The following is a 24,825-nucleotide window of genomic DNA, read 5'->3' on the forward strand; positions in this document are numbered from 1 at the left end:
AGTTGCGATGTTAGCAAAACAACATTTACGGAAAGACACACTCAAATGGAAATAATTAAATGAAAATTATTTACATGTCAATAGTAAATGTCCTAATAAGACTATTGACATTTTATTCAAAGATTTACTAACAGTGACATTTTCTTTTTTTTTTTTTTTTTTTTAATATGATGAACATTTTAAATACCAACATAAAACATGCCTGTAAACCAATAGTTCAGTTTTGACCACTGATATATATTTTAGTAACAAAAGGTTACGGATGGTGATTCGTCACCATTAAATGTGAGCAAGGAATCAGTGGACAGTACTACCTTGGGGAAAAGTCTTTTAAAAGTACAACTTGGGCTGTACATGAAAAGAAAAGTTCTTCACTTGCATCCCAGCAAAAGACAAAAATCTGTCCATTGTGATGAAAAACATGGAATCTTTCTACCAGACCCTCTCTGGTGAAAAAGTGAATAAGAGTTGATAGGACGTGGATCAGTTGCTGTCAGTCACCTTTATGGCCTCGGTCTCAGATTTCTGGTGTTTCCGAGCATATTTGTACTTCTGAACATAAGCCTTGACCAGATTGGCCACCTTCACTGGGTTTATTTCCCCACTCTTGCTGTGGCACACCTAGTGAAACACATGACTTCAACTTATAACACTTCAACTTAACAATATCTTGGGTCATAGCTGAAAAAAAGTGATCATGTATTTTCCTTATACTACGGTGAAGAAAATAAGTATTTGAACATACTGCTATATTGCAAGTTCTCCCACGCAAGGTGTTCAAATACATATTTTCTTCACTGTATCTTAGTACCCACCTTTCGCACAGCTTTGCGTAAAATCTCTTTATATTCCTCCTTGGTGATTTTTCGCTTCTGGTAGAAAGGTTTGATGGCTAGTTTGACCTCTTCAACAGCTCTCTCTTGCATATGAAGTTTCTTTAAATACGCTTGACAGCCAGTGCCAGTCAGTAGAGTAGCACTGTCGCCCTTGGATGAATCACTGACTGAACCAGGTCCAATTGTGTCCTGTTAAGGTATGTCAAACAAAACAACTAAAGTTAAAGAGCTGCAACGAGAGAGCAATAAAGTTTTGGTGAAAGACTGCCTATGTTGGCTTTCTTGACATTTGAAGAATACAAGTGAGAAATATTTTAAGCAGAAAGAAATTGATAAAGCATGTACAGTTACATTCAAAAGTAGTGGAATGCAAAGGTCAATTCCTTTGCTTTTGTTGCATACTGAAAACATTTCAAAAGAATGAGTATGAAAAGAAGGTTCAAAAGTCAAGCTTTTATTTAATGGTATTTACATCTTGATGTATTAAACTACTCAGGATAGAGCAACTTTGCTTGAAGCCACTCACTTTTAAAGTGACTGATAGATCTCTGTAGTTGCTCAGGTATTTGTTGACAATTAATAATCTGTTCCAATACTTTTTCTCATTTGTAAAGTGGGTAACTTCAAACACTATGGATATTGACTTCTAACAAAAGGTACTCTGTCCTGCGCTGTTGAAAACATCTACATGTAAATACCTTGAAAGAAAAGCTGGAACGCTCAACTTTTGTCTCATACATCTTTCGATCCGAAACCCAAAAGTTTTCAGTATACGACAAAACAAAGGAATTGACCATGCTATTCCAATAATTTTGGAGGGGACTGTATAGTGTTCGCTCACTACAACAGTTTGGTTTATGAGGCCTCAGTCTTACACAGGTTTGTGTGTGTCCGCATGTGTAAATTATTATTTTTTTTTTCCCCAGTGTAATGGGCTTTTTCTCAATTTTTTTTATGGCGTATGAATGGGCATTGGGATCTGTATCCTACATCGCCAAGGGAAACCCCGGATCGTGTTCTGCATCCCAATTGGCTATAGGATTGTAGACCATTGTCAACCGCCTAAGCACCAGCTCCCGCGTTGTGCTGCGGCTACGGTCCCGGTAGCTAGGGTGGGCAATTGCGGCGGCCCCCGAACCTAGCTGCCTGGACGACTGCACTTGAGCTCAGTGCACTTCGCTAAAATTCATTGGTGATGGTTGTCATGTGATCAAGTGTTAGTGGATCCTCCACCTCTTTTTTTAACACTTGTGTCCGGTGCTTCCTTTTCAGGGTCTTCTTATTCGTAAGCCGCGATTGACCGCCTTAACTACCAGGGGTCGCGGCATTTCGGCGCACCCGCACAAAGCGTCATTGCTTCAGTTCTCCAACATAATCGAAGGTGACATGTCGGTTCATAAGGATATTCTCACCCAGAAGGGAAAAAAAAAAGCACCAACAAGGACCCATAGCTTCGACCAGCAGAGGAACTGTAAAATGCACCCGTGTCACTCTTAATTTCTTGTGTCCAACCTCATAGATTGATCATTAGAATTACATTTATTTCTACAAAGGTTTGAACTTTGAGAATATTTAAACAAATGTGAGAAATTGTTCACGGCTGTCTGGAAAAAAAGGTTCCAAAGTGTGTAGTTAGAGGTTAGAGTTATAGGAAAACACTACACAAAAAAAAACACTAAATGAAAAAAAACCAACCTGGAAACCAAAAAAAATATATATAATGAATGAAAAAAAAAAAGAAAAAAAAACTTCTACACTGATTTCACTTCCGGGTATATTTTGGAACGCAACCCCAGCGTTAAATGAGGGAACACTGAACATCAAAAAATTTATATTTTCCATATTATTCCCAGAGCCAGATGCTATATGTTGGACAAACTGTTATTACTCTTACTATTCCAGGTTATTGTCTGCACTGAGAATATTGTATTGAAGATGTCATCATTCTTATTAATCCATGAATAATATTATACAGTATATTGAATTAGATAATGGGGTTTCAGTTTCATTTAATTTGAAATGACAAAACTCTCGAGTTTAGGTTTCAATCACCTCTTCACTTTCCATCAATGCTCACAGGACTAACACTGCCACCCATTGGTGATAGAATTATCCTACGTGGTTGACACAAAAACAGTGAACTGCAGTGACAAATACCAATATAACACTAAGGTTTTTTTTTCTTAAAACAAAACAAACAAAAAAAGAGAAGTGGCGCAAGTGTAGCTTGAGAAAGAAATCACCATTTGGTAACAAAAGCCATTTCATCCTTCAATTCTGAGAAGTTTGAATTTGAATTAGGTCATGACTTACAGTGGGTATGGAAAGTATGAGGACCTTCTTATTTTTTTACAGTTTTGTTGCTGCCATTTTTCCAAAATAATTTAAGTGCACTCCTCCCACAACCCCATTATTGTAAACACAGTACCCCATATTGATGGGAAAAAAACTATTGTTGACATTTTATGAAGATTTATTAAAAAGAAAAATTAAACTATCACACAGCCATAAGTACTCAGACCCTTTGCTGTGACGCAAATTTAACTCGGGTACTGTCCATTTTTCTGATAATGCTTGAGATGGTTCTACACATTCATTGGAACCTTGATTGTATTGTAAACTAACTGGAATTGATTAGGAAAGCCACACAAGTATCTATAAAAGACCTTACAGCTCATAGTGCATGTCAGTGCTAATGAGAATCAGGAGGTCAAAGCAACTGCCTGAAAAGCTCAAACAGAAATGTGGCAAGGCACAGATCTGGCCCAGGTTACTAAAAAAATCTGCTTTTCTTAAGGTGCTTAATACCACTATGGCCTCCATAATCCTTAAACGGAAGATGTTTGGGATGACCACAACCCTATCTTAAAGAACCCAAACATCATCATAACTGAGTTCCAGAAATGCAGTCGGGAAATGGGAGAAAGTTGTAGAAAGTCAACCAACACTGCTGCTCTCCACAAAGGCTTGCGAAAGCTGTCCGACAGAATCCTCTCTTCGGGGCAAGATAAGACAAGCCCACATGCCTACATTGGTTAAAATAAATAAATACAACAAAAAACATCGGAAGGACTCAAAGGTGGTAAGAAATAAGATTATCTGGTTTGATGAGACCGATATATAACTTTTGGGGTTTTAATTAGAAACAGTATGTGTGGAGAAAACCAGGCTGTCCAATACAGTCCCAACAGTGAAGCATGGTGATGGCGGCATCTTGGTGTGGGGTTGTTTTTCCCCAACAGCAGAGACAGAATGACTGGTTGCATTCAAAGGAAAGATGAATGCGGCCAAGTACAGGGATATACTGGACGAAAACCTTCTCCAGAGTGGTCAGGACCTCAGACGTTCACCTTTCAACAAGACAATGACCATAAGCACGCAGTTAAAAGTCATTGGGCGACTTTGTGAAGAAAAGGGTGTGTGACAAACAAAAGGCATCGTGGTTGAGGCAGGAGGCAGCAAACGTTTTGACAGGTGAGAAAAAAACATGTACGAAGGTATGCATGCTCATCACTTAATTCCACTAAAGTTTCTTGGGGCCAATGGTGAATAAAGATGAATAAACTTGCAAAAAATAAATGAAAATCTCACAAAAAAGTTGTACTTTACCAATGTGTGCTAGCATGTGACAGCGCTCGCATGAGTCAATGACAATCGAGTGACCAAGGGAAACGAAAACTATCATGGGTAAAAACTGATCTCCCTCGTAGCCAATGGGATGCCAGGAAGATGCTTAGGCGATAGCCAATGGAAGAGCAGATCTACCACGGCAAACAAAACAAGATACAGGAAGAGCATCATGGGTAAAGATTGACATCCTCCCTAGCCAATGGGATGCCAGGAAGATGCTATGGCGATAGCCAATGGCAGAGCAGCTCCACTGTTTCACAAATACCAAGATACAGGATGGTTACCTTCAGTAGAATTTTGGGGCTTTGAATACAGCACCTATTTTTTCCTTTCGTATCCTGAATTTTCCGAGGAGTTTCGTAACCTGAATTTTTCGTTACCAGAGACGTTCGCAAGTAGAGGTGCCACGGTACTTCAGTTTATCATAGTAACATCTAACAAAAATATCTATAACCACTGAAGCAGCAAATCTTGTGAAAACCAATACGTCATTCATTCTCAACACGCTTGGTCATGACTGGAGAGCGTTTACACAAGGAGGCAAACTGGACTATTCACTCAACATGATGACATATAACGTCAATGCAATTCATGTGAATAGGCACGAATCCATGCTAAGTGACCCGTTACATGACACCAGTGGGGTGACCATGCAGCTATTCGGCTCCTACATTGTATAGGCCACAGATGGCGTCATGACAACCGATCAGTGTCAAGAATGATGAGTACAGGCCCAGCATTTGGGACAGGGGTGACGCCAGCAGACAAAATTGCTTTGTAGGTGGATGCCTGAGTAGTAGTACACTGCAGTCGTCCTGTCACATGTGCAGAAAAACATCCACAAAGCATGATGCTACCACCCCCATGCTTCACAGTCGGGATGGTGTTCTTGGGATGGAACTCATCATTCATCTTCCTCCAAACACGGTGAGTGGAATTATGACCAAAAAGTTCCATTTTGGTCTCATCTGACCACAAAACTTTCTCCCATGACTCCTCTGTATCATCCAAATGGTCATTGGCAAACTTCAGATGGGCCTTGACATGTGCTGGTTTAAGCAGGGGAACCTTCCCTGCCGTGCATAATTTCAAACCATGACGTCTTAGTGTATAACCAACAGTCACCTTGGAAATGGTGGCCCCAGCTCTTTTCAGGTCATTGACCAAGTCCTGTCGCGTAGTCCTGGGCTGATTCCTCACCTTTCTAAGATCACTGAGACCCCATGAGGCGATATCTTGCATGGGGCTCCAATCCGATTGAGATTGACCGTCATATTTAGCTTCTTCCATTTTCTAATGATTGCTCCAACAGTGGACCTTTTTTCACCAAGCTGCTTCGCAATTTCTCTGTAGCACTTTGCAGTCGTGTAGAGTTGTACAATTATGTCTCTGGTGTCTTTGGACAGCTCTTTGGTTTTAGCCATGTTTCAAGTTTGAGTCTTACTGATTGTATGGGGTGGACAGGCGTCTATCTGCAGCTAACGACCTCACACAGCTGGATCTGTTTCAGGATAATACATGGAGTGGAGATGGACTTTTAAAGGCAGACTAACAGGTCTTTGAGGGTCAGAATTCTAGTTGATAGACAGGTGCGCAAATACTTACTTGCAGCTGTATCACACAAATCGTTAAAAAAAAAAATCATACATTGTGATTTCTAGATTATCTCTCTCACAGTGGACATGCACCTACGATGAAAATTTCAGACCCCTGCATGATTTCTAAGTGGGAAAACTTGCAATATAGCAGGGTGATCAAATACTTATTTTCTTCACTGTACATAGCATGGTAAAAAATGTATACATATATATTTCAATATGATATTCGATGTCTTACGTTACACATTTATATATATTACGGTAATGTGCGCCCATCAAAACAGCGTAAACTCAAACTACGTAATATGAGCGTCATGAGCACATTAAAAAGACGGGGGAGTGCACACAATTTAAATGGTCCTTTTTTATTATTTTTTTTTTTATTTTTAAACATGCCAATTACGCACGTGTCTACGTAGTTAGAGCTCACGTTTTGATAGTCACCTGATGGCGTCGTGAAAGATGCGACAGATTGGAGCCGAATGGAAGGGGACAGGCTGCGCAACCCAACCTCTACAAAAATGTTTCCTCACAAACGGCATGGATGGCAAAAAGGATGACATGTGGTGGGAGCAAGATGAGATGTTCATGATGCAATGAAAGAGGCACCGGAACTGTACCAAGTCATCAATGATGAGTTCCACAGCGATGCACCAAAGGCAGCTACTATGGATCTTTTTCCAGATTGGAGATGAGTCAATGCTTCTTTTGAGGGATTAGCCAAGGATGTGTAATGAGGAGGATAAACTCCACTATGCACAAATGTTTCATGCACAAATATTTAATGCAAAAAAATGTTTAAATTAAATAGTGCTAAATAGTTTATTTAAGACTCTAATACGTGTTATCAACAGTATTAATAAAATGTTGTGCCATCATTGAGCATTTATTTTAGTTGGTGGAGGGATTCTGTTCTGACAATTGCAGGGACCAGGACAAGCGTGTCCTGTGGCCTGTTTTAAGATTATATTACCGCTACATCAGCACATGCACAACGACTATTAATAATTGTTGTACAGAGATTTTTTTGAAAAATAATACAAGTACAAACCTCACAAAATATAAACAGATCATTCCTAATATTCTGAGCAGATGGGTAGTGGCAAAATGGTAGTGAGCATTGTACATTGGTAGAAGGGTTTTTCTGATTTTGTTGGGTCAACTTTGGGGGTGCGCATTATACTTCAGGACACATTTTACAAATTACAGTATTTCTTTACACATTACTCAAGCGGCTACGTATTTGAAGCTCGTGAATAGGGTTTAGCTTGCAACACAGGAGAAATTCTAAACCAAGCAACACTTTGTGGGTTGAAAAATTGGGGGATTCGTAAGTCATGTCCATGGGTTACATTTGAGTCCCTTGATTCTAAATTTTCTGAATTATTTTTGCAACGTATTTTGAATCTATTGAATCTATTAGTGTGGAGAGGCACATAAACTGTCCTAGTCTGAATACTCCTAGTATTAAACGTACTTGGTCTTACCTGATCAGGGGTATTAGATGAAGGTCTGTGAGCTACCTCCTGTTTTAGCTTTCTTTTATTCAAAGCCAGCTCTGAAGGAAAGTATAGTGAATGAACTCAACAGTTCCACATGAAATTTGTAATTAGGCAAATATGCAGATGAGAAATCAACACTCACTGCTCAAAGACTTGTCTGGTTGCACTCCATCAGGCTCTTGTATATTCCAGGTCACCCTCTTCCCTTGAATCTTAACTTTTGATGCAGCCGACAGCTGTTCTGCCTCAGTCGTCCCTTCCTGTCTGGTGTCTTCCTGTTTGATATTGGCACTAATGTCCTCGGTGAGTTCTTGCTTCACACAGTCAAGGCTCTCATGCACCACATCAATGGAGATGTCTTCATCAGATATTGGGGGCTGCTTCACGGGGGCATTAAGCTCAATTATGTTTGCCTGGTCAACTGGGGCCTTGACATCGGGCTGAAAGTGATTAGGTGCCTCCTGGTGACTACTTATGGTTTGAGGCGAGGTGACTGACAAGTCTAAGGACACAGGCTCTGCTTTGATTTGAATGTTTTCACAAACGCCTTGTGTCTCGGTCATTTTACACACTTCTATCATAATGGGCTCTTCTTTCATTCCATAGGGAGTCTCTTCTTCTTCCTTAATGTGTGTGGAGATGGGAGAATGTTGGAACATATCTATAGATTGTAGCTCTTCTTTCTTCACCTCTTTAATTTCTTGTATTTCTTTCTTCATTACTGAAGAAGTGGCCATATTATCTTCACTGTCATCTTTATTTTTAACTTTAGCAGCAAAGGTAGGTTCTGAAATGTGTTTTTTTACTTCAGCAATTTCTTCTTTTTTTACAGCGCTTAGGGAGACTTTATCCTCTTGTTTAGGGTCCTTGTGATATTTTGTGGATAAAAAACATGACTCTGTTGTATTTTGGGGGAAGGTTTTGAATGGACCACCCACTTTCCTTCGCTCTCTTGAACTTGATCTAGACCTGGGTCTCCTTCTGTTTTTCAGTTGAGGCTTTAGTTCATGCCACGAGTGCATGTGCTCTTTCCTTCTTTCCTTGGATCTGGACTTGTATGCTGATGACGGGGATTTAGAGCGGGACCGTCCACATCTCTGGTCCTTGTATCTACCTCTGGACCGTGATCTAGACCGAGACTGATGATATGTCCTATCACTGTACACCGTTCTCTCCCGGCTACTTTCGTTACCATGAGTTCTTTCCCGGCTCTTTTGTTCTTTTTTTTCCCTACTTGAACGCTCTCTACTGCTCGCCCTGGATCCGGACCTTCAGGTACAAAATCATAGAGAAAGAATTAAGAATATTTAGTGCTTTCTAAATGGAAAAAAATTAACCAAAAAAAACATCACTTTACCTAGATCTCTGTCGTCTCTTTTTCCAGGCGCTCTTGGGAGAATTGGACTGAGAACTTTGTGACAATGAACACTTTCTTCTCTCTCGTGACCTTGAGCGCCTTTTGTCCACTTTCTTCTGCCGGTCTCCCTGGTTCGAGACAAGATAGTTCTTAGTCTTGCCTTTGTCAGATTCTGAGCTACTTGAAGTAGAGTGTTGTTTTTTAGATGGAACTGCTGTGGTGGAAGTTTTCTTTTCACAGCCCAAATCACTTGGAGTAGACCCGGGATCAGATTTGATTTCTTCCTTCAATTTTACCTTGATAGAACATAAGTTCAAATAATCAATTTTTTTGTTGTTGGGAACATTTTGGGAACTAATGGCACTCTGAGCAATTTCCTCCTCTGGCTTTATATGGCCCAGACTGTGTTGAACAGGTGAAATAAAAGTTGGTGTCTGTGAACCTGAAGAATCACTCTCACTGTGTGCAAAAACATTCTTTCTTGGCTCCTTCTTTACCTGGATGCCACTCTGTGCTGATCGGTTAACAGTCTTTGCATCCACCAACATTGAATTTTTTTCAACTTTGAGAATTCCTGAAGCGAAATGGACCACCCGTGATGGAGTCTCTGATTCTCTTGGTTCTCCTTGGGAGGCTTCACTCGCACATGATTTTGTTTTCGCCTGAACCAGTTTCTGCTCACTTTGTGCTATATATTGAGTGAACGCTGAATGAGCTGCACGAAGTTGGTGACACCTGGTGCCCAAGCTCTCACCTTCACTGTCAGAACCACTTGAGTCTGACATAGTTGGATTAAAAGGGTCATAGATACTGAAGTCTTGTTTGTTACTTTGAGTTGTGCGTGACCGCAACAGCTTCTGTTTGTCTCTGTGCGCTTTTCTCTTCTTTGCTTCATCCATCTTCTCTTTCCTGTCCCCCTGTGTGTTGCTTCCACTAGCAGATGATGATGAGAGGCTGAGCCGTCGTGAATGCCATGAGTTCCCACTGGCATTAATGCGGAAGCTTATGGATGATGAAGATGATACTGAGGAATTGGAAAGTGGTGTAGGAGAGAAAGTGGAGGAGGAAAAAGAGAAAGAGTTGGAGAACGGTTTAGAGGACCCAGCTCCTTGATTTTGTGACTGGCGTTCAGTGTTGTTGCTTTGTTGGGCAAGACGATCTCTGTTTTTGTCCCCTGCAAAGTTGATCAAGGCTGTCTCAGGCATGCCAGAATTACTACCAGTGGGAGAACTACAATTGCTTTTAATGATGTCCCTGTTACCATCATCTACAGCGTCTCGTTTTATTTTCGGTATCCTTGGGAGGATGTCCACATCCACCCACACGGGCTTTGTAGCTGCTTTGGTACTTTGAGATTGTGATGGAAGTGTTTTTCTGCTAAAGGAGCTTAGGACAGACTCCTTATATGAAGAGGTGGTGCCTTCCCTGCAAACTCCATTGGTAATCTGAATACCAAATGATGGTGAGGATTGGTTTTTAAGAGGCTGCTGGAAACACAAATGACCCCTAGGTGGCAAATCAGGATAGTGAGGCGGCTGCATATGGTTGACATCTGAGGGTATCGGAGAGGAGCGTTGGGAGAGAGGTCTGTTCAAGTTGCCATAAGTAGGTCCAGATTGATGTCTGGTGAAGTGATCAGACAGAGAACATTCTCCTAGGCTGTCTGAAACCACAGGCGAGGCAGTAGCGTTTGATTCTTCGGAGCTGCTGGGCTTTCCTAAATCTGACTTCAAAGTAGACAAACTTTCTGCTGGAATTAAAGCACAAAATAGTGATTGTGACAGGCATTCAAATTAAATGTTTTCTTTTTCATTTAAGTAGAGGAAAGCTGTGATTGCCAATTCTTGTAGCTAATGTAGCTAGTTACTGTGTCTGTCAACATACCGTTACGAGAGGCCACATCTACAGGGTTTGTTATGCATGTGTGAATATGTCCCATCCCAGAGCCGCAAACCAATAGCAATTTACTTCCAGAACAATTTGCTCAAACTTGTCTGAATTTCTATCTTTTCAAAATGTTGTCAAGAACATTACTGACTGACAGTAAAGTCTGATATTTTGTATTAGGATAAAAATATTTCTGCATACTGTATACTCTATAATCATAGTACATAAAGTATGGCTTCCATATTTGTTATTTTAATATTTTATTGCATTCATATAATAATGGCAGACACATTGAAGCCTTATTCAAAGTACCGTATATGAAAATATAAAAATATAAAATAAAAACAAAAAAAAATTGGTTTATCAATCAGATCTCAAATGTCAATTAAAGCTCAACATTCCATTTTGTATGCAAAAAAAAATATGATGAAAATGCATTGGATAATTTATGCATGGACAATACTTTGGATTTCTATTTTTCTGAATATATTTGTATATCAGATGTCTTCTCTTGGGAAGCAGGGTAAGAAGTGTGGTTAATTTGCAGTCACGAAGGCGACAATTAGTGACTTGCAATACATTGACAGTGGACCCAAAGAGACCATTTTCCTCTGCGCAGCTCGGTAGCCGATAGAACGGGGGGGCCATGCGTGATAAAAAAGCATGCACAAGGCAGCTTTTTTTTTTTCCTCTCTACTTTTCAAAAATATTGTGCTTATTTTAATTAATGTATTTGCCAAATTTTCGCCACAACGACCTGATAATAGTACCATTCTGGGTGGTAATGTTGGACGTTTGATTTTAGTCCAATAACACTAACATATGGCAGCTCTGCAATCCTATATTATTGTAGTATGTTACAGTGATTCCAAAGAGAATTTTGCCCTTATCGGACAGCTGAAGGAATTTCACCTTCTTGCATTGAAAAAGACTCATGCATACTGGATCTGAAGCTATTTTTTTATCTGGAAGAACCAAATGTATGTTAAACATTCACCGTTTAAGAAGCAGGCAAATCCTCTAATATTGATCAACGTTCATCAGCTAAAACTGAGTTGTCTGGTTGGAAAACATTTTCCCGGCCCGCAGGGCGAATTCAATAAAAAGGTAGAAGGTCTGTCTGATTTTTGGCATTATGATCAGAATTTCTAAACTTACCTGATTGAGAGGCTTTAAGGGAACCATCACGACTAATGAAAACATCAGAGCTGTCCATCAAAAGCAGGCTTTGCCCTGAAAGAATACTACCAAGGAGGTCGGGCATTGGTGCTGCCTCCACAACACCTCCAGTTTGGGGAACATCCATACTCCGCCTGGTATCACACAAATTGTATTGGGTTGTCTCTTCTTGAAAAAAAAATAAATACAAATTTAAGCGTTTCCCTTCCAGTGTATTTTCCTTTTTACCCTAATATTCTAGATGTTTGCAATTGATAAGCTCCAATATATACATAAATCAGTGGGAAGTTAAAAAGAAAATACACATCAGGATGAAAATTTACCTTGAGAGACCTGTGCTGACTGGTCGAGCAACAGGCTGGTGAGAGCGAAAAGCAGAATGAGATATCCCTCGTCTCTTTGCCTCCAACAATGACATAACTGTTTCTTCTTGCTCATCCTCTTCACTGTCCCCACCCAAAAAAAATCCACAGATAAAACATTGCTAAATCGTTATTAGGGTGAGTTATCGCAGTACAATGAACCAGTGACCATACCGATCAATAAAAGGATCCAGGTCAAAAGGATCCCCGTAGATTGAAAGGGATGCAGCACCTATATCAGCTCGCATGCTGCTTAGCGTGTGCTCTGAGGGGCGACAAACTGTAGGAAGTGAACAGTTCTTCTTGTCCTTTGACAATCCGAGACTATTGGCAATGCGGCTCCGAGGAGTTGTTAACTTCTTAGCCACCTATGAAAAAGCAAAAACACAGGAAAGAAACTGTCATGTTATCTTGCAATGAGTATTAGATATAAATATTTTATGGAAGACTCAAATTGCTGATGAGAGACTCACCAGTGTCCTTTTGGATTTAGCCCTCCTTACTCTACGTTTCCTCCTATGTCTTGTCGAACGACCTTTTTTACCCTTAACAGAGAGCGCTTCCTTTTTTGTTCCCTTTCGGCATGTTCCTGTTCAATAAAATGTGCAACATTTTCCTGGTACAGTAGTTCCCACTGATGCATTTTCTTAAGCCAACTTACCAGTCTTACGCCGGCGTCTGATTGGTGCATGAGGTGTGAGGTCCCTTACATATACAGCTGTATTCAGCCCAGCAACCACCGCATTTATGGTGTCATCTAGCCAAGTAGACTGGATCTGGTATGTTGGAGCAAACTAGAACGATATAAAGTATATAAATCACTGTCCAGATTTATTCTCTGAGTCTATTCCGGTACAAGGACCAAACACAGGCAGTTATTATTTGTTGTGTTAAAAAACAATTTCCTGTTGTCATTATAACCTTAGTGTGAGTAGATTTCCTTTCTACTAAATAGCAAACAGTAACCTATATCCAACTATGCAAATAATGGTGTAAAGCTAGCACAACAACATAACCAAGAATGCAACAACATTCCATCGTGCCAAACCTGTGATGTGCGTGCCTGCGTGATGCGATGTCGATTCACATTGGCTCGAACCCGCTCACTGTGCTGAGTGCGAGCGATGGCTCGTGTAGGACCTGCAGTTCGGGACTGTGAACGACTGGTGGTTGGCTGGGCAGTAGAAGGGAGGCTTTGGGTTCGATTTTCTTCTCCTTCAATAAACAATGCTTATGAGTGTAAGCATGTATGACACTTTTAACATCATAGAAAAAATATTTTTAGTTGATTCTATACAAATCGTATCTCGGGAGTGCCTGCCAAAAATCAATAATCAAATGAAATGACCAACTAAATCTTTTGTTGTGTGGTAATTTCTGAAAATGTGTGTATCCGTTCTGGATAGTGCCAAATAGTCAAGTCATGAGGTACAGGATTAGCGTTTTGCAGGGTCCAGTGCATTTGTATGGATACTAATGGATAAATGCATTAAAGTTGTGGTGTATGAATTGTTGCTTCCATGAGTGAAAATGCTTTTGAATGTTTTCACAGGTGCCCACCCGCCACTCCTCCGCTATCTTGTTGCAACCTCTTAGCTTTGACTCCAATGGTGAAAATCGGCAGTATATGCACCAGTCACTAATTTTCCTGAGACGTAATCATGTTCTCAAAACATTTTATGTTTCATGAGGGTTTAATAATGGGGTGTAAATTCTTCTGTAATTCTGAAGCTTTGATATATTTTAATGAAAGCACATCACAGACATTTTTTAGACAACATAACACCAACTAAACGGAGTTCATTACGCAAGAACATATTGTGAGTGAAGAATTGTTTAGGCAAGGTGAATGCCAGAAACCTAATTATACTTCAACTTACCAGAGTGGTTATTAGTGACACATTCAGGACAGAACCATTCTTCAACAGGAACAGTGTCCAGTGGTGGTGTGAGACATTCCATGTGGTAGCTGTAACCAAAGGGAAGTTGTAACTCAACTGCTCTGCAAGTGTACTTGAATATTTGTTTGAAAGAAGGAAAGCATAACAGTCGACGCAAAATTAGTAGCAAATTGTAATGTTTTTGGTCAAGTTTGTCATTTACAGAATTTGTTAATAGTTATAGAGATCGTGCACGTGACGTCACCGTTTTCACGGTGCCATATTGCTGGTCAAACAAAGCTGATTGACACTGCGGGAGTCGTTGAACCGGTGCAGATTTTTTAAATGCCCGTGACCAATTGCACTGTTGGTTGTCTCCATAGATAAGACAGCTCTTCAAAGATATCATTCTATATAATAACATCTGAAAAGACCAGAAAAGATCGATGGGTTTCAGCAAATAAACAGGATGGATGGTGCCCAATGAAATACATATGCCTGTGTAGCGATCATTTCATTTCAGGTAGGAATTAATTCTTCTCAGTATCAACCTATCAATAAGTATTTATTATGCCAAGCTGACTCATTTGAGAACAATGCATGTTTAGAAAAAATAAACTGTCTGTCACAGACCAGTTTATGGAGGTAAGCGTGTGGCAGCAATACGCTTCGGTGTACGGAGGCAAAATTTGTTTTCCAATCATAGTTAATGAATGCGAGTTTGTGTAAAACCAATGGTCATTTATTTAAATATTGGTATTTGTATTGAAAAAAATCCAAGTGGATCCATCACTGTGTGGAATTTATTCCTGATTGAGAACAGATCTAGCCATGAAGTACTTGTATGCGTCCAGACTTTTATACGCTTTCAAACTCTTCTGTGTAAATCTCAACGACTTACTCACCAGATGAGTGTGTATATCCAGTTGTCCAAGACAAGCGGAAGCGAATTAACAGTAAAAAATTTTATCGGCAAAAACATCAACTTCGGCATTAAATATGAATCCTCTATGCCAAGTATCTCTAATGTTTCCATGTACCTTTGTTTATCACCTAAATGTTTAACGGTATCGAACAAAATTCTGGGTGTCGTGCTATAAGACATTTTCATTTCCTCTCAACGGAATTAACTTTCAACAATGCTTTGTTTGACCGGCAATATGGCCATGAAAACAAAAATAAAGTGATTCCATGACATAGGTACACGAGCTCTACAGGTTATTAATGACCTACCAGAAAAGAATAGAAAAGAATTAATCAACCCATGTGAAGATAAATGGCATCACAACACCCCCTTTCACACTGCTTATCAAAGCCAGCCCTTTTGACTGCTTTATACCAAGTTACTGTTATGTGTGAAAAGGTAAGACAACTGTCCAAAATGGTGTGTTGAAGTCAACCATCTGATTCACCGGCTTCTAAACCTAATACAGTAGAAGCGCAATTTAACGGCTAAAAAGGGGTAGTGGGTTTCCCGTTACAACCAATTATATGTTATACTTTTTTTCGTGCCATATACACCCTTATCACTGTACAACACATTATTACTAAACCCCCAATTATGGTACAAAGTTATTGTAACAAAAAATTTTAAAGCGCTTCAAGATGTTTGAAAATTTTTAAATTTTAGCCAAACTTGATCTAGTGTGGTTGTTGTAGTGACTAGTGTCAAGTGAGGTGGGTGGCTTTCATGAGCCGCGAGGAATTGGTACAGTTCTTCTGATTTCCAAATATATTAATTGGATGACATAGACAAACAGCTTGACAAAAAATGCAATAACTGTTACTGTACCAAAAATAGCATGTTTCAGACTCCAGAGACAAAGACAGACTCTGTGTTATATTTCTCTAAGTTAACACTGCACTCCATGTGAGCTCTCTCTGCACTCCATGTGAGCTCTTTGCTACAATAGATACGTGTACAACTCCTGCAATCATGGCTACCTTGCCAATAACTTACCTTGAAATGTCACCACATTCAACATAGGCACAGTTGCATGTGTTGGTCAAATCCAGTCATATTGTATATCTGTGATCCGTAATGCACAACAGCGCCAATAAACAACAATGGCCAATTGTAACAGACTTGTCAATGGCTGTTAAAGCAACAACTGGAAACTACCACCTGCATATAAGGAGCTCGTACAAAGCCGTCCCATTAAGACAAAATTCGTCAAAGCATGAAATCGCCATTAAGTGCGCATGTCTACATCTGTTGCGGCTTTGTACATCCATATAATTAGCTATGCAGTGAGACCAGTGACTGTCTGGCAGCTGGCAGCATTTCAAACGGTAATCTGCAAAAGAGCCTACAAAAAGTCAGTTTATATGGCCAACACACTGGCCGCCTTCTAGTTCCCCCCCAACCTCTCCAACCCCTATCAGAAAGGGGCTACTGTTTAATTGGTCAAATAATTCTTGCATTATAATAAGGCGTAAAAAAAATGCAATTTCCCGACCGACCCTAAACATTCCCGCCAAGTCTAACATTTTTACACCACGTAATAAATATGTGAGGAGTGTGGTTCTCAATGGCCACATGTGTGCGTTCGCAGCATGCCATGTGCACACATATCCAAAAGCACAATTATGTCAGGTGTTTGGCAGTAACCACGGTGGCGTGGTCAAGTGCCATTTCCTCGTGTGCGCCGATTCAGTTGTGCATTTAAGCCTTGTTTTTCATGCCACTGTTTGCCAGATCATTGTGTGCTACATAACGTTTTGGTTGCCTGTTTGCAGTTCGAATCATATTAAAAGTACAGAAACATACCTCCAGCAACACTAAAATGAAAGTCTATCCTGAGCACCACGGACAACCAACACACATTTTTCGCACATTTCTTTATTACAGTCAAAGCCATCCACTCATGTGGTCACTGCCACAATAACGAGTGAATCCAGTGATATTTGAGTTGACAAAATAAAACCCAATAATCGAAAAAAAAAAAAAAAATGGGATGTCATGGTAGAGTATGTGAATACATGATTTTATCACCTCAGACTAACAGTGCGATCGTGAAGGAGCAAATTTGTCCTGTAGTCTGATCTGGGGATTTCGTGCCGTCCTTCTCAGACATGTTGTCTGTTTCACATTGGTTAAAAAAAAAAAAAAAAAAAAAATATTTTATTGGAGATCAGATATACAGTACTTCATCAAAAGAGACGTGACAAAGCTAATAAACTAGCTTTTGGATTAAGACATTCAGTGCATGATGGCGACAGGGTGTAAATGTATTTTGTAAAGCCGATCAATGAGATAATTGATTGGATAAGCAAACTATGACTTTATAGGTGGTCAACAGAAAATGCTAAACATCTACCAGTACCGATAAGGCTAATAAGATCACTGTAAAGACTAATATTTTACATTAAAAACAATAACCTTCAATCATTTTCCAAATCTACTAAAAGTAATCCTCAAAGGTAACAGTATTTAAGACCGCAAACTAACAACTAGGAACAAAAAGTGAATTTAATCAAAACACACTGTGCTACAAGTCTTGAATGAATGAATGTCTCACCCAGCATCACAGCCATCGCAGAGCAGAAGACGGTCCTCCCTATCACTACCCTGACACACCTCGCAATTGGTCAGCTCCAATTCTAAATCCACAGCCACCTCTTCATCTTCCTTCAATGGTTTTTGTACTGTAATCTGTATGGAGCATAAATACAATAAAAACTTAATACATCTACATACAGACACCAAAGTCACTTGTAACACTTTCATCGTTTAAATACACGGATCCCTAAGAGATTTTACAATGTGATTCCATTCCAACAAAGCACAACAAATCACAAATTTGGTATTATTTATACGCACTGTGACTGTCACATTTATGACTTTAAACACCATTTGGGAATTCAATTGCATTTGTTGTTTAGAATCAGGGATGAACACACTTACAATTTTCTGCACTTTACCACCATATGACTTCCTGAGGGAAATGCTGTTGAAAGCAATACGGTCCACAGGGCATGAGTTTGCATTCTGAAAAGAGGGATTAAACACATTTGAAATTCGATGTTATTCTTCCTTCCCCCACTTATGACTTTGATTGCAATATTTAGACAGTGACCCACTTTTCAGTATATTGTCAAATGTTCCAAAGGTGATTTTTAAGGGACTAGCTACAGTTAGGCTGAGAATTATTTGGACAGTGACACAATTTTCTGGAGTTGGTTAACAGGGAATGCTGGGTGTGCCCTCTCCTATGGTCCACTATGTTCTCCTTTGTCTTCTCCACATTCAAGTGGAGATTGTTGTCCTTACACTACGTCGCCAGGGGGCTCACCTCACTCCTGCAGTTCTGTCGTCTGCAAACTTGATGAAGACTTTGGAGAGGGATACGGGTGCGTAGAGTGGGTCAGCAAACATCCTTGGTGGCACCTGTTTTCAGCATGATGGCTTTGGAGGTGTTACCGACCCGAACTGCCTGGGGTCTCCCCGTCAGGAAGTCCAACAGCCCGTTGCAAAGGGAGGTATGCAGTCCCAGCCGGTCTAGTTTGAGGATGAGCTACTGGGGGATAATTGTGTTGAATGCTGAAGTCGATGAACAGTATTCTGACGTCTGAGTCTTTAGTCTCCAGGTGGGTGAGAGCTGAGTGAAGGGTAGTGGAGATAGCATCATCAGTCAATCATTTGATTGATATGCAAAGAGATAGGGGTCCAGTGTGAGGGGAGGGAGGATTAATGTGCTCCATGACTACCTGCTTGAAGCATTTCATAATAATGAGACTGAGTGCAATCGCGTGGTAGTCATTGGAGCAGGAGACTGCTTTTGTGGGACCAGGATGATGGTGGGGCTTTTGAGGCAGGTCGGAACAATGCCTTGGCTCACTGAGGTGTTCAAGATATCTGTGAGGTCATCCACACTGTCTCTAAGGACGTGGCCAGGAATGTCATCCGGTCTGGGGACCTTCGTTATGTTAGTCCTTCTGAGTACTCTCCACACGCTACCTGCAGACCGCAACAGCACCTGGTCTTTGGGAAAGCAGAGGTATCTTCTGTGCTGGGGTCCTGTTGTGTGGCTGAGCTGATCCAGCAGCAAAGAAGAGTTGTTGGGGGCCATTGGGGGTGCTTGTAGTCCCTGATGGTCTGGATACGACGCCACAGGTTCCTGGTGTCTGTGCTGTGGCTGAAGCGGTCAGCAATCCTCCTGGTGTACTACTTCTTGGCTTCTCTGATGCCACCTGACAGGTTGGCCCTGGCTCTCCTTCAGCTCACCTCATCCACAGTTCTGAAGGCAGCATTGCGGGCCTTCAGGAGCTTGTGGGCTTCACCTGTCAGCCATGACTTCTGATTGGCCCTGATGGAGAGGCTTCTGGAGATTGTAACATTTTTTCCCAGCCTTCTGAATCAATTGTTCTATTACTTTTAGTCCCTTGAAAAAGAGGTAGCTGTGTATTAAAGAGCTATAATTCCTCAACCCTTGCTCCTATTTGAATGCATTTTAAAACACGATTATGTAATTGTATACTAAATGTGTTTTTGTAAACAGCTAAAATAAAACTTGTCACTGTCCAAATATTTTTCTGTATATCCATGTATCAACTGCTAAATAAAAAAATGTTCTATTAACTATGAACCAATAAACAGGTAAAAATTGCTAGCTAAAGAGGTTTGAATATAAATTTCCAACCTTAAGGTGCAACTTCTAAATGTTAACTAAATTTGACACTGGTCAATTTCCTATTTAATTAAAAAAAAAACTGAAAAAAAAACACTTTGTAAGTAATCTAAAGAGAATTAATTCCCCTAAGGCATCATATAAACATGATTAACTATGAACCTCAAGTCATACAAGTATTTAGAAAAGTTACCTGCTACTGAAGAAAACTAAATCATAATAAAACTAAAATGAAAATGGAAAAAAAGAGTAACACTAATTGTACTTCCAGAATACCAGACTGTTTGCAAAACAATACAGTCACTTTAGTCTCTCTTTACAGATGTTGGCAGAATAGACGTTTGAAACAGAAATAAGAATATACTGTTTACTGCCACTGTACGATGCAGGTAAAACAAAATAGAGGTGTAAGGACAGGTGTATGTTTCAGGAATAAAAAATAGAATGGAAAGATAAATTATATAAAATCTTTAGAACACTAAATAATCCAGTGCAAATGCCAGGAAGACAGACATGCAGTAGCAGAAGAGTCATTTGATTCCTCTGTTATTATCAGCAGCAAAGTGCAACGAGATCTTTTTGCATTAAACGTACAAAAGTAGAAGTACAGAAGTATGGGATGAGTATTGGTGTCATTGTGAGTTCGATGAGGGAATAATCTGTCTCAGTGGCTGTTTGTTTTAGTCTGGATGAACTGGGAGCACCTGCCAGAGGGCAGTAGGTCCAATGAAGTGGTGGGGAAGGTGAGTGTTGTCAACAGTATCAAATGGACTGTACTGTACATTGTACTCAGCAACAACTGCACACTTTAAAATTTGGGTTTCATTCCTGGCTGTATAGTTATCAAACTTTCCCTTTTTGCCATCACTGATACATTTCTGCTGCTGCATTACAAAAAATATGGGCGGACAACAAAGCCAAGGAGAAAGTAAAGCAAATGTGTAGAGATAATCCTTTAAATCTGTTGCATTGATTTGCCAGCTTTCCAGCAATTTTTTTCCTTGGTTAAAATATAAGTACAAATTCAAACGATAACATAATTTCACATACACTGCATGTAGAGTTAAACTATTTATAATTGTCAGTTCACAAAAGCAAATGTGGATCAAGTCCAAGATTTCTCACAAGATTTGCTGAAGCCTCACGCGTGTCACCAAGTATAATGGAAACTTGAACTCCCAGGTCTGTTTTTAATTTTCTTCTTCAGTTCTGGGCTTCTCAAATATTTCTCACACCATTTTGACACTACCACAGGACAATGATTTAATGAAAGGTATGACATATGATGCAACCTGACAATGTAAATATTTGATAAACCCAGGATGAACGGACACAGTGTTGAGGTTGAGAAATTATACCCGACTCACCTTGGCCCAAGCAAGGATGCAGTCGAGGCAAAAGTAGTGCTCACAGTTCTCTGGTGTTGCCACAGGTTGGTTGCTGAAGGTGTTCAAGCAGATGGGACATTTATCTGCATCCTCGTCTGAGCTCATTGCTGTGACGGCGCCTAAAACAGCATCCTCAACTTCAGATTCTTCTTCTTCATCCTCATCTTAAGTAGATAATAGAAAATATGCATTTTTGATCATTAATACATATATACAATATTTTATGATCAAGATGACTACTGTCACAAGAAAATTTATGGTTGGCAAATCACCCATTAAGTTTTGAAAAATCCTGACTACATTGTAAACTCACGCAAATCCTTGTTGACAATACAGTATGACTTTTGGATGCAAGCAACTACTACGTTTACAAACTGATGGACACATATGTGTTTCTTTCGGGTTGTCCCTTTCGGGGTCGCCACAGCGTGTCATCTCAGATGAACGCATATATACGTTTGGCACAATTTTTACGCCGGATGCCCTTCCTGACGCAACCCTTCTCAGGGAGTGGAGGCCCCAGTGGGATACGAACCCACAACCCCTGGTTTACCAAACCAGTGCTCTAACCACTGAGCTATGGGGCCTCAAACTGATGGACACGTAAAAGGGGAATATCATGTATCAAAATGTATTTACTCATCATAAGAAAATTTTACATTTACACACACGGTGAAGTACAATTCTTCAGAACATGCGCATCGCCACGACTGTTGTAAATAGGAGGCCGGCCTGCGAGAACGCATCTTTATGTGCGTGCGCTAGACGTATTAGCCACACCTGAATCAAGCGACGAAGTGGATGATGGTCTAACATTTTTTTTTCTTTTTTTTTTTGGGCACGCCGTCACACGACCAACCAAAACTGCCTCGCAATCGACACATTGAAGACTCCTGGTGTAACCGAATTTCCTTTGACATGGCTCACGTTGACATGTTGATGACTTTCGACGTAAATGCGCTCACAGTACATGAAGCAACTCGGAACATGTGCTTTTGGCATTACTTCTGAATATGCTCAGTACGGTTAACTTGCATTTCCCGTTTCCGGGTGAATAGTGATTGTTTAGGAATAGGCTAGTTTTGTTACCAACATTTATGAAATAAACACGTAAATTAATATCACTTAATTTGTGTAGTCTTGACATCTTTCAATAACTATTTTTGCTACTTGTAGCAAATTTTACGCACGTGATTTTTTTGTGCTCGACTGTGCAGATTTGCGAGTGTGATGGCGCGCGGGTGTGATCGCGCGGGTTAAATGTGACTGCTGTTACCATATTCCTCATCATTTTCTTCTCCCTCCTCTTCGTCACTGCCACCTGATTCATCCTCTTCTGACCCATCAATCTCATCATCAGAGTCTAAAACAACAAATGTTGTGGTATCAGACTCATTCAGTACAAGTTAATCATACATTTTCAATTTTTTTTGCAGAACGCTCATCACAAACTACCTGAAATTTCCTGTGGCACAGTTCTTTTGCGGCATCTACGGTGGTTTATCAGTTCATCTGGGCTGTCATCATCATCCATGACTGATAATGAACAGACAGGTCGCTCAAAAGTTTGTCTGCAAAATAGCTGGAAATTAGATATTCGAATCCATTATTTAAAATTATATCAATTTATCTGAAAGGGCGGGGTGAATATAAATAAAGAGCCAGATTACTCACTGTTTGAAGGACGGGGCAGGTTGATTTGACCAAACATTAAACGTTTTTTACTATACTGGAGGCTGTGTCAAATAAAACAAATTGAAAGTGAGTACAAAAATAAATCAGGTAATTGGAAAAAAAAATGTATGACATCAGGGGGTCCAAACTAAAGGGCAAGCATTTACAGCGTCTGAAACGAGTAACTTTGTTTCTAAAGATTAAGGATTAATGCTGTAATGTGCATGTCAAAGACGTAAAGAAGGAAACTCATCGTAAACCATGGCTCACTTAGTGTAATGCATGAATTACTTATAGAGGGTGAAGACGTTTTTATTAAAATTGCGTGCACTCGGAGGTTTATGCCCCCAGACATGAAACGCTTTTGTTGTTAAAAAAAAAAATAATAAAAAAAATAGTACGTTACATTTGCATGACCGTGGAGCCATGTTGTTAGCTACCTTCTGAATACCGTCAGCTAAATTTAGCATTAAGCTTCAACTAAACGCTCCGTTGGCATTTGTTCTTCAACGTTCCAAGCAAGCGACTTATGACTCGTACCAATTCCCCAATCGAGTAAATCATAACCAAAACACACCTACCGACCATATTCGGTGGCGAAGTGAAAGGTAGGTTCGGACTAAATCTTGGTTGTAGGATCTAGGTGTTGAGTGACACCGCCGTCCGCGAAACAGTTTCCACGGAAATTGCCGAGTGGGTATTCGTCTTTCCTTTGTGTTTAATGGCGGGGACCAAATATTATTGAACTGCATTACTGCCAACTACTGGTTTGGAGAGTGAATTTAGGTTCTGCTAATCGTTTCAAGTTTTTTCTTCTTAAAAAAAACAAACAAACAAACAAAAAATGACGAGACAAGTCATAAAACATGTTAAGTCACACTGGAGGAGACCAACGAAGCATTTTTTTTCCTGCACATTTAAAATGCTTCACTGGTGCGATGTGCTTTTGTTCAAATAGACCAAGAATCAAGAATAATAGGATGATATATTTGAAGTCAGCCCATTTTTCTAATTAATGATTTGAAGATTACATGTATAAATACACAGTGGTTGAATAATTCTTGTACTTGTTTAGCAGTCACTGTTATTTTAAATGGATGTTAAAATGTTACTAAAAGGAAACATATGATGGAAAATGTAATTTTTATTGTTCTTATACAAATAGTTGGGTTTCTGGGGATCCTGCCCACGCATCAAGTGTAAAAATAAACAACCAAGTATGTGTTTTGTTATCTACTTCCTTTTCTTTCGGCTTGACCTGTTAGAGGTCGCCACAGCGTGTCATCGTTTTCCATCAAAGCCTATCTCGTGCCTCTTCCCTCACAACGCCCATTAACCTTTTCTTTGGTCTTCCTCTCGCTCTTTTGTTTTGTTCTACTAATTTTTGAAAATGTGTCTGTGAGAGAGGTGTTCTGCACCAGTTACTAAACAACAATTATCTTCACATCATTCTTTAGTAACAAATGTAAGATTTCACGTTCCTTCTTGAATATAATTTATGTCAACAGTTTGACCCAGGAACGGATTCATTCAATTTCCTTTGTCTATGTATTCTTGTCGCCCCCTTGTGTTCAACCAGACCAACTACTTTTATCTGTTCCATAATGCAACGTAATCCGAATTTGGGACTTCATGCCCTGAGGTTATGTGTATCCTGGATGTGAATAATCCGTTTTGAGGGTTCAGAGCCAAATACCGTTTAGACACAAAGGTTCAAGTAAAGGTCTCAAACTGGAAATGTTTAGAAGCAACGTTCTTGGTTACAAATGGGAGGAAGAAGGAGCGTTCACTGTTTCCTTATGACCTCACGCGAACTCTTGTTTTATTACATTTCTTTTTCATTGTTACCGTGTGTGTGAAATGTAATTTAAATATGATGGGCAATACCTCCAGTACTTTTTT

The 24,825-nt window shown here is 39.9% G+C and overlaps 1 protein-coding gene and 1 non-coding gene across 10 annotated transcripts; both read right to left on the reverse strand.

The window, feature by feature from the left end:
• Positions 1 to 175: 175 nt before the first annotated feature.
• Positions 176 to 23,661, reverse strand: phrf1 (PHD and ring finger domains 1). Of its 9 annotated transcripts, none has more exons than XM_061822101.1 (19): positions 23,505 to 23,648; positions 22,924 to 22,985; positions 22,705 to 22,831; positions 22,526 to 22,612; positions 21,229 to 21,413; positions 18,139 to 18,222; positions 17,753 to 17,886; positions 14,232 to 14,320; positions 13,400 to 13,566; positions 13,013 to 13,145; positions 12,825 to 12,940; positions 12,526 to 12,719; positions 12,313 to 12,435; positions 11,969 to 12,123; positions 8,924 to 10,670; positions 7,709 to 8,835; positions 7,552 to 7,622; positions 816 to 1,025; positions 176 to 621 (listed from the first exon to the last, which is right to left on the reverse strand). In XM_061822101.1, exons 3-19 carry the CDS (start codon positions 22,781 to 22,783, stop codon positions 484 to 486), a joined length of 4,839 nt encoding a protein of 1,612 aa, XP_061678085.1. In that variant the 5' UTR covers positions 22,784 to 22,831; positions 22,924 to 22,985; positions 23,505 to 23,648; the 3' UTR covers positions 176 to 483. The 9 variants fall into 9 exon arrangements, with proteins under 9 accessions (XP_061678085.1, XP_061678080.1, XP_061678079.1 ...); XM_061822096.1 differs by having other exon boundaries at positions 177 to 621; positions 8,924 to 10,673; positions 22,705 to 22,820; positions 23,509 to 23,661; XM_061822095.1 differs by having other exon boundaries at positions 177 to 621; positions 8,924 to 10,673; positions 23,509 to 23,661.
• On the reverse strand, positions 21,764 to 21,836 carry trnat-ggu (transfer RNA threonine (anticodon GGU)). The gene has a single exon. It is a non-coding gene; the product is annotated as a tRNA-Thr (tRNA).
• Positions 23,662 to 24,825: the final 1,164 nt, after the last annotated feature.

Source organism: Syngnathoides biaculeatus, chromosome 6, assembly GCF_019802595.1.
Source record: "Syngnathoides biaculeatus isolate LvHL_M chromosome 6, ASM1980259v1, whole genome shotgun sequence".
Lineage (NCBI taxonomy): Eukaryota > Metazoa > Chordata > Actinopteri > Syngnathiformes > Syngnathidae > Syngnathoides > Syngnathoides biaculeatus.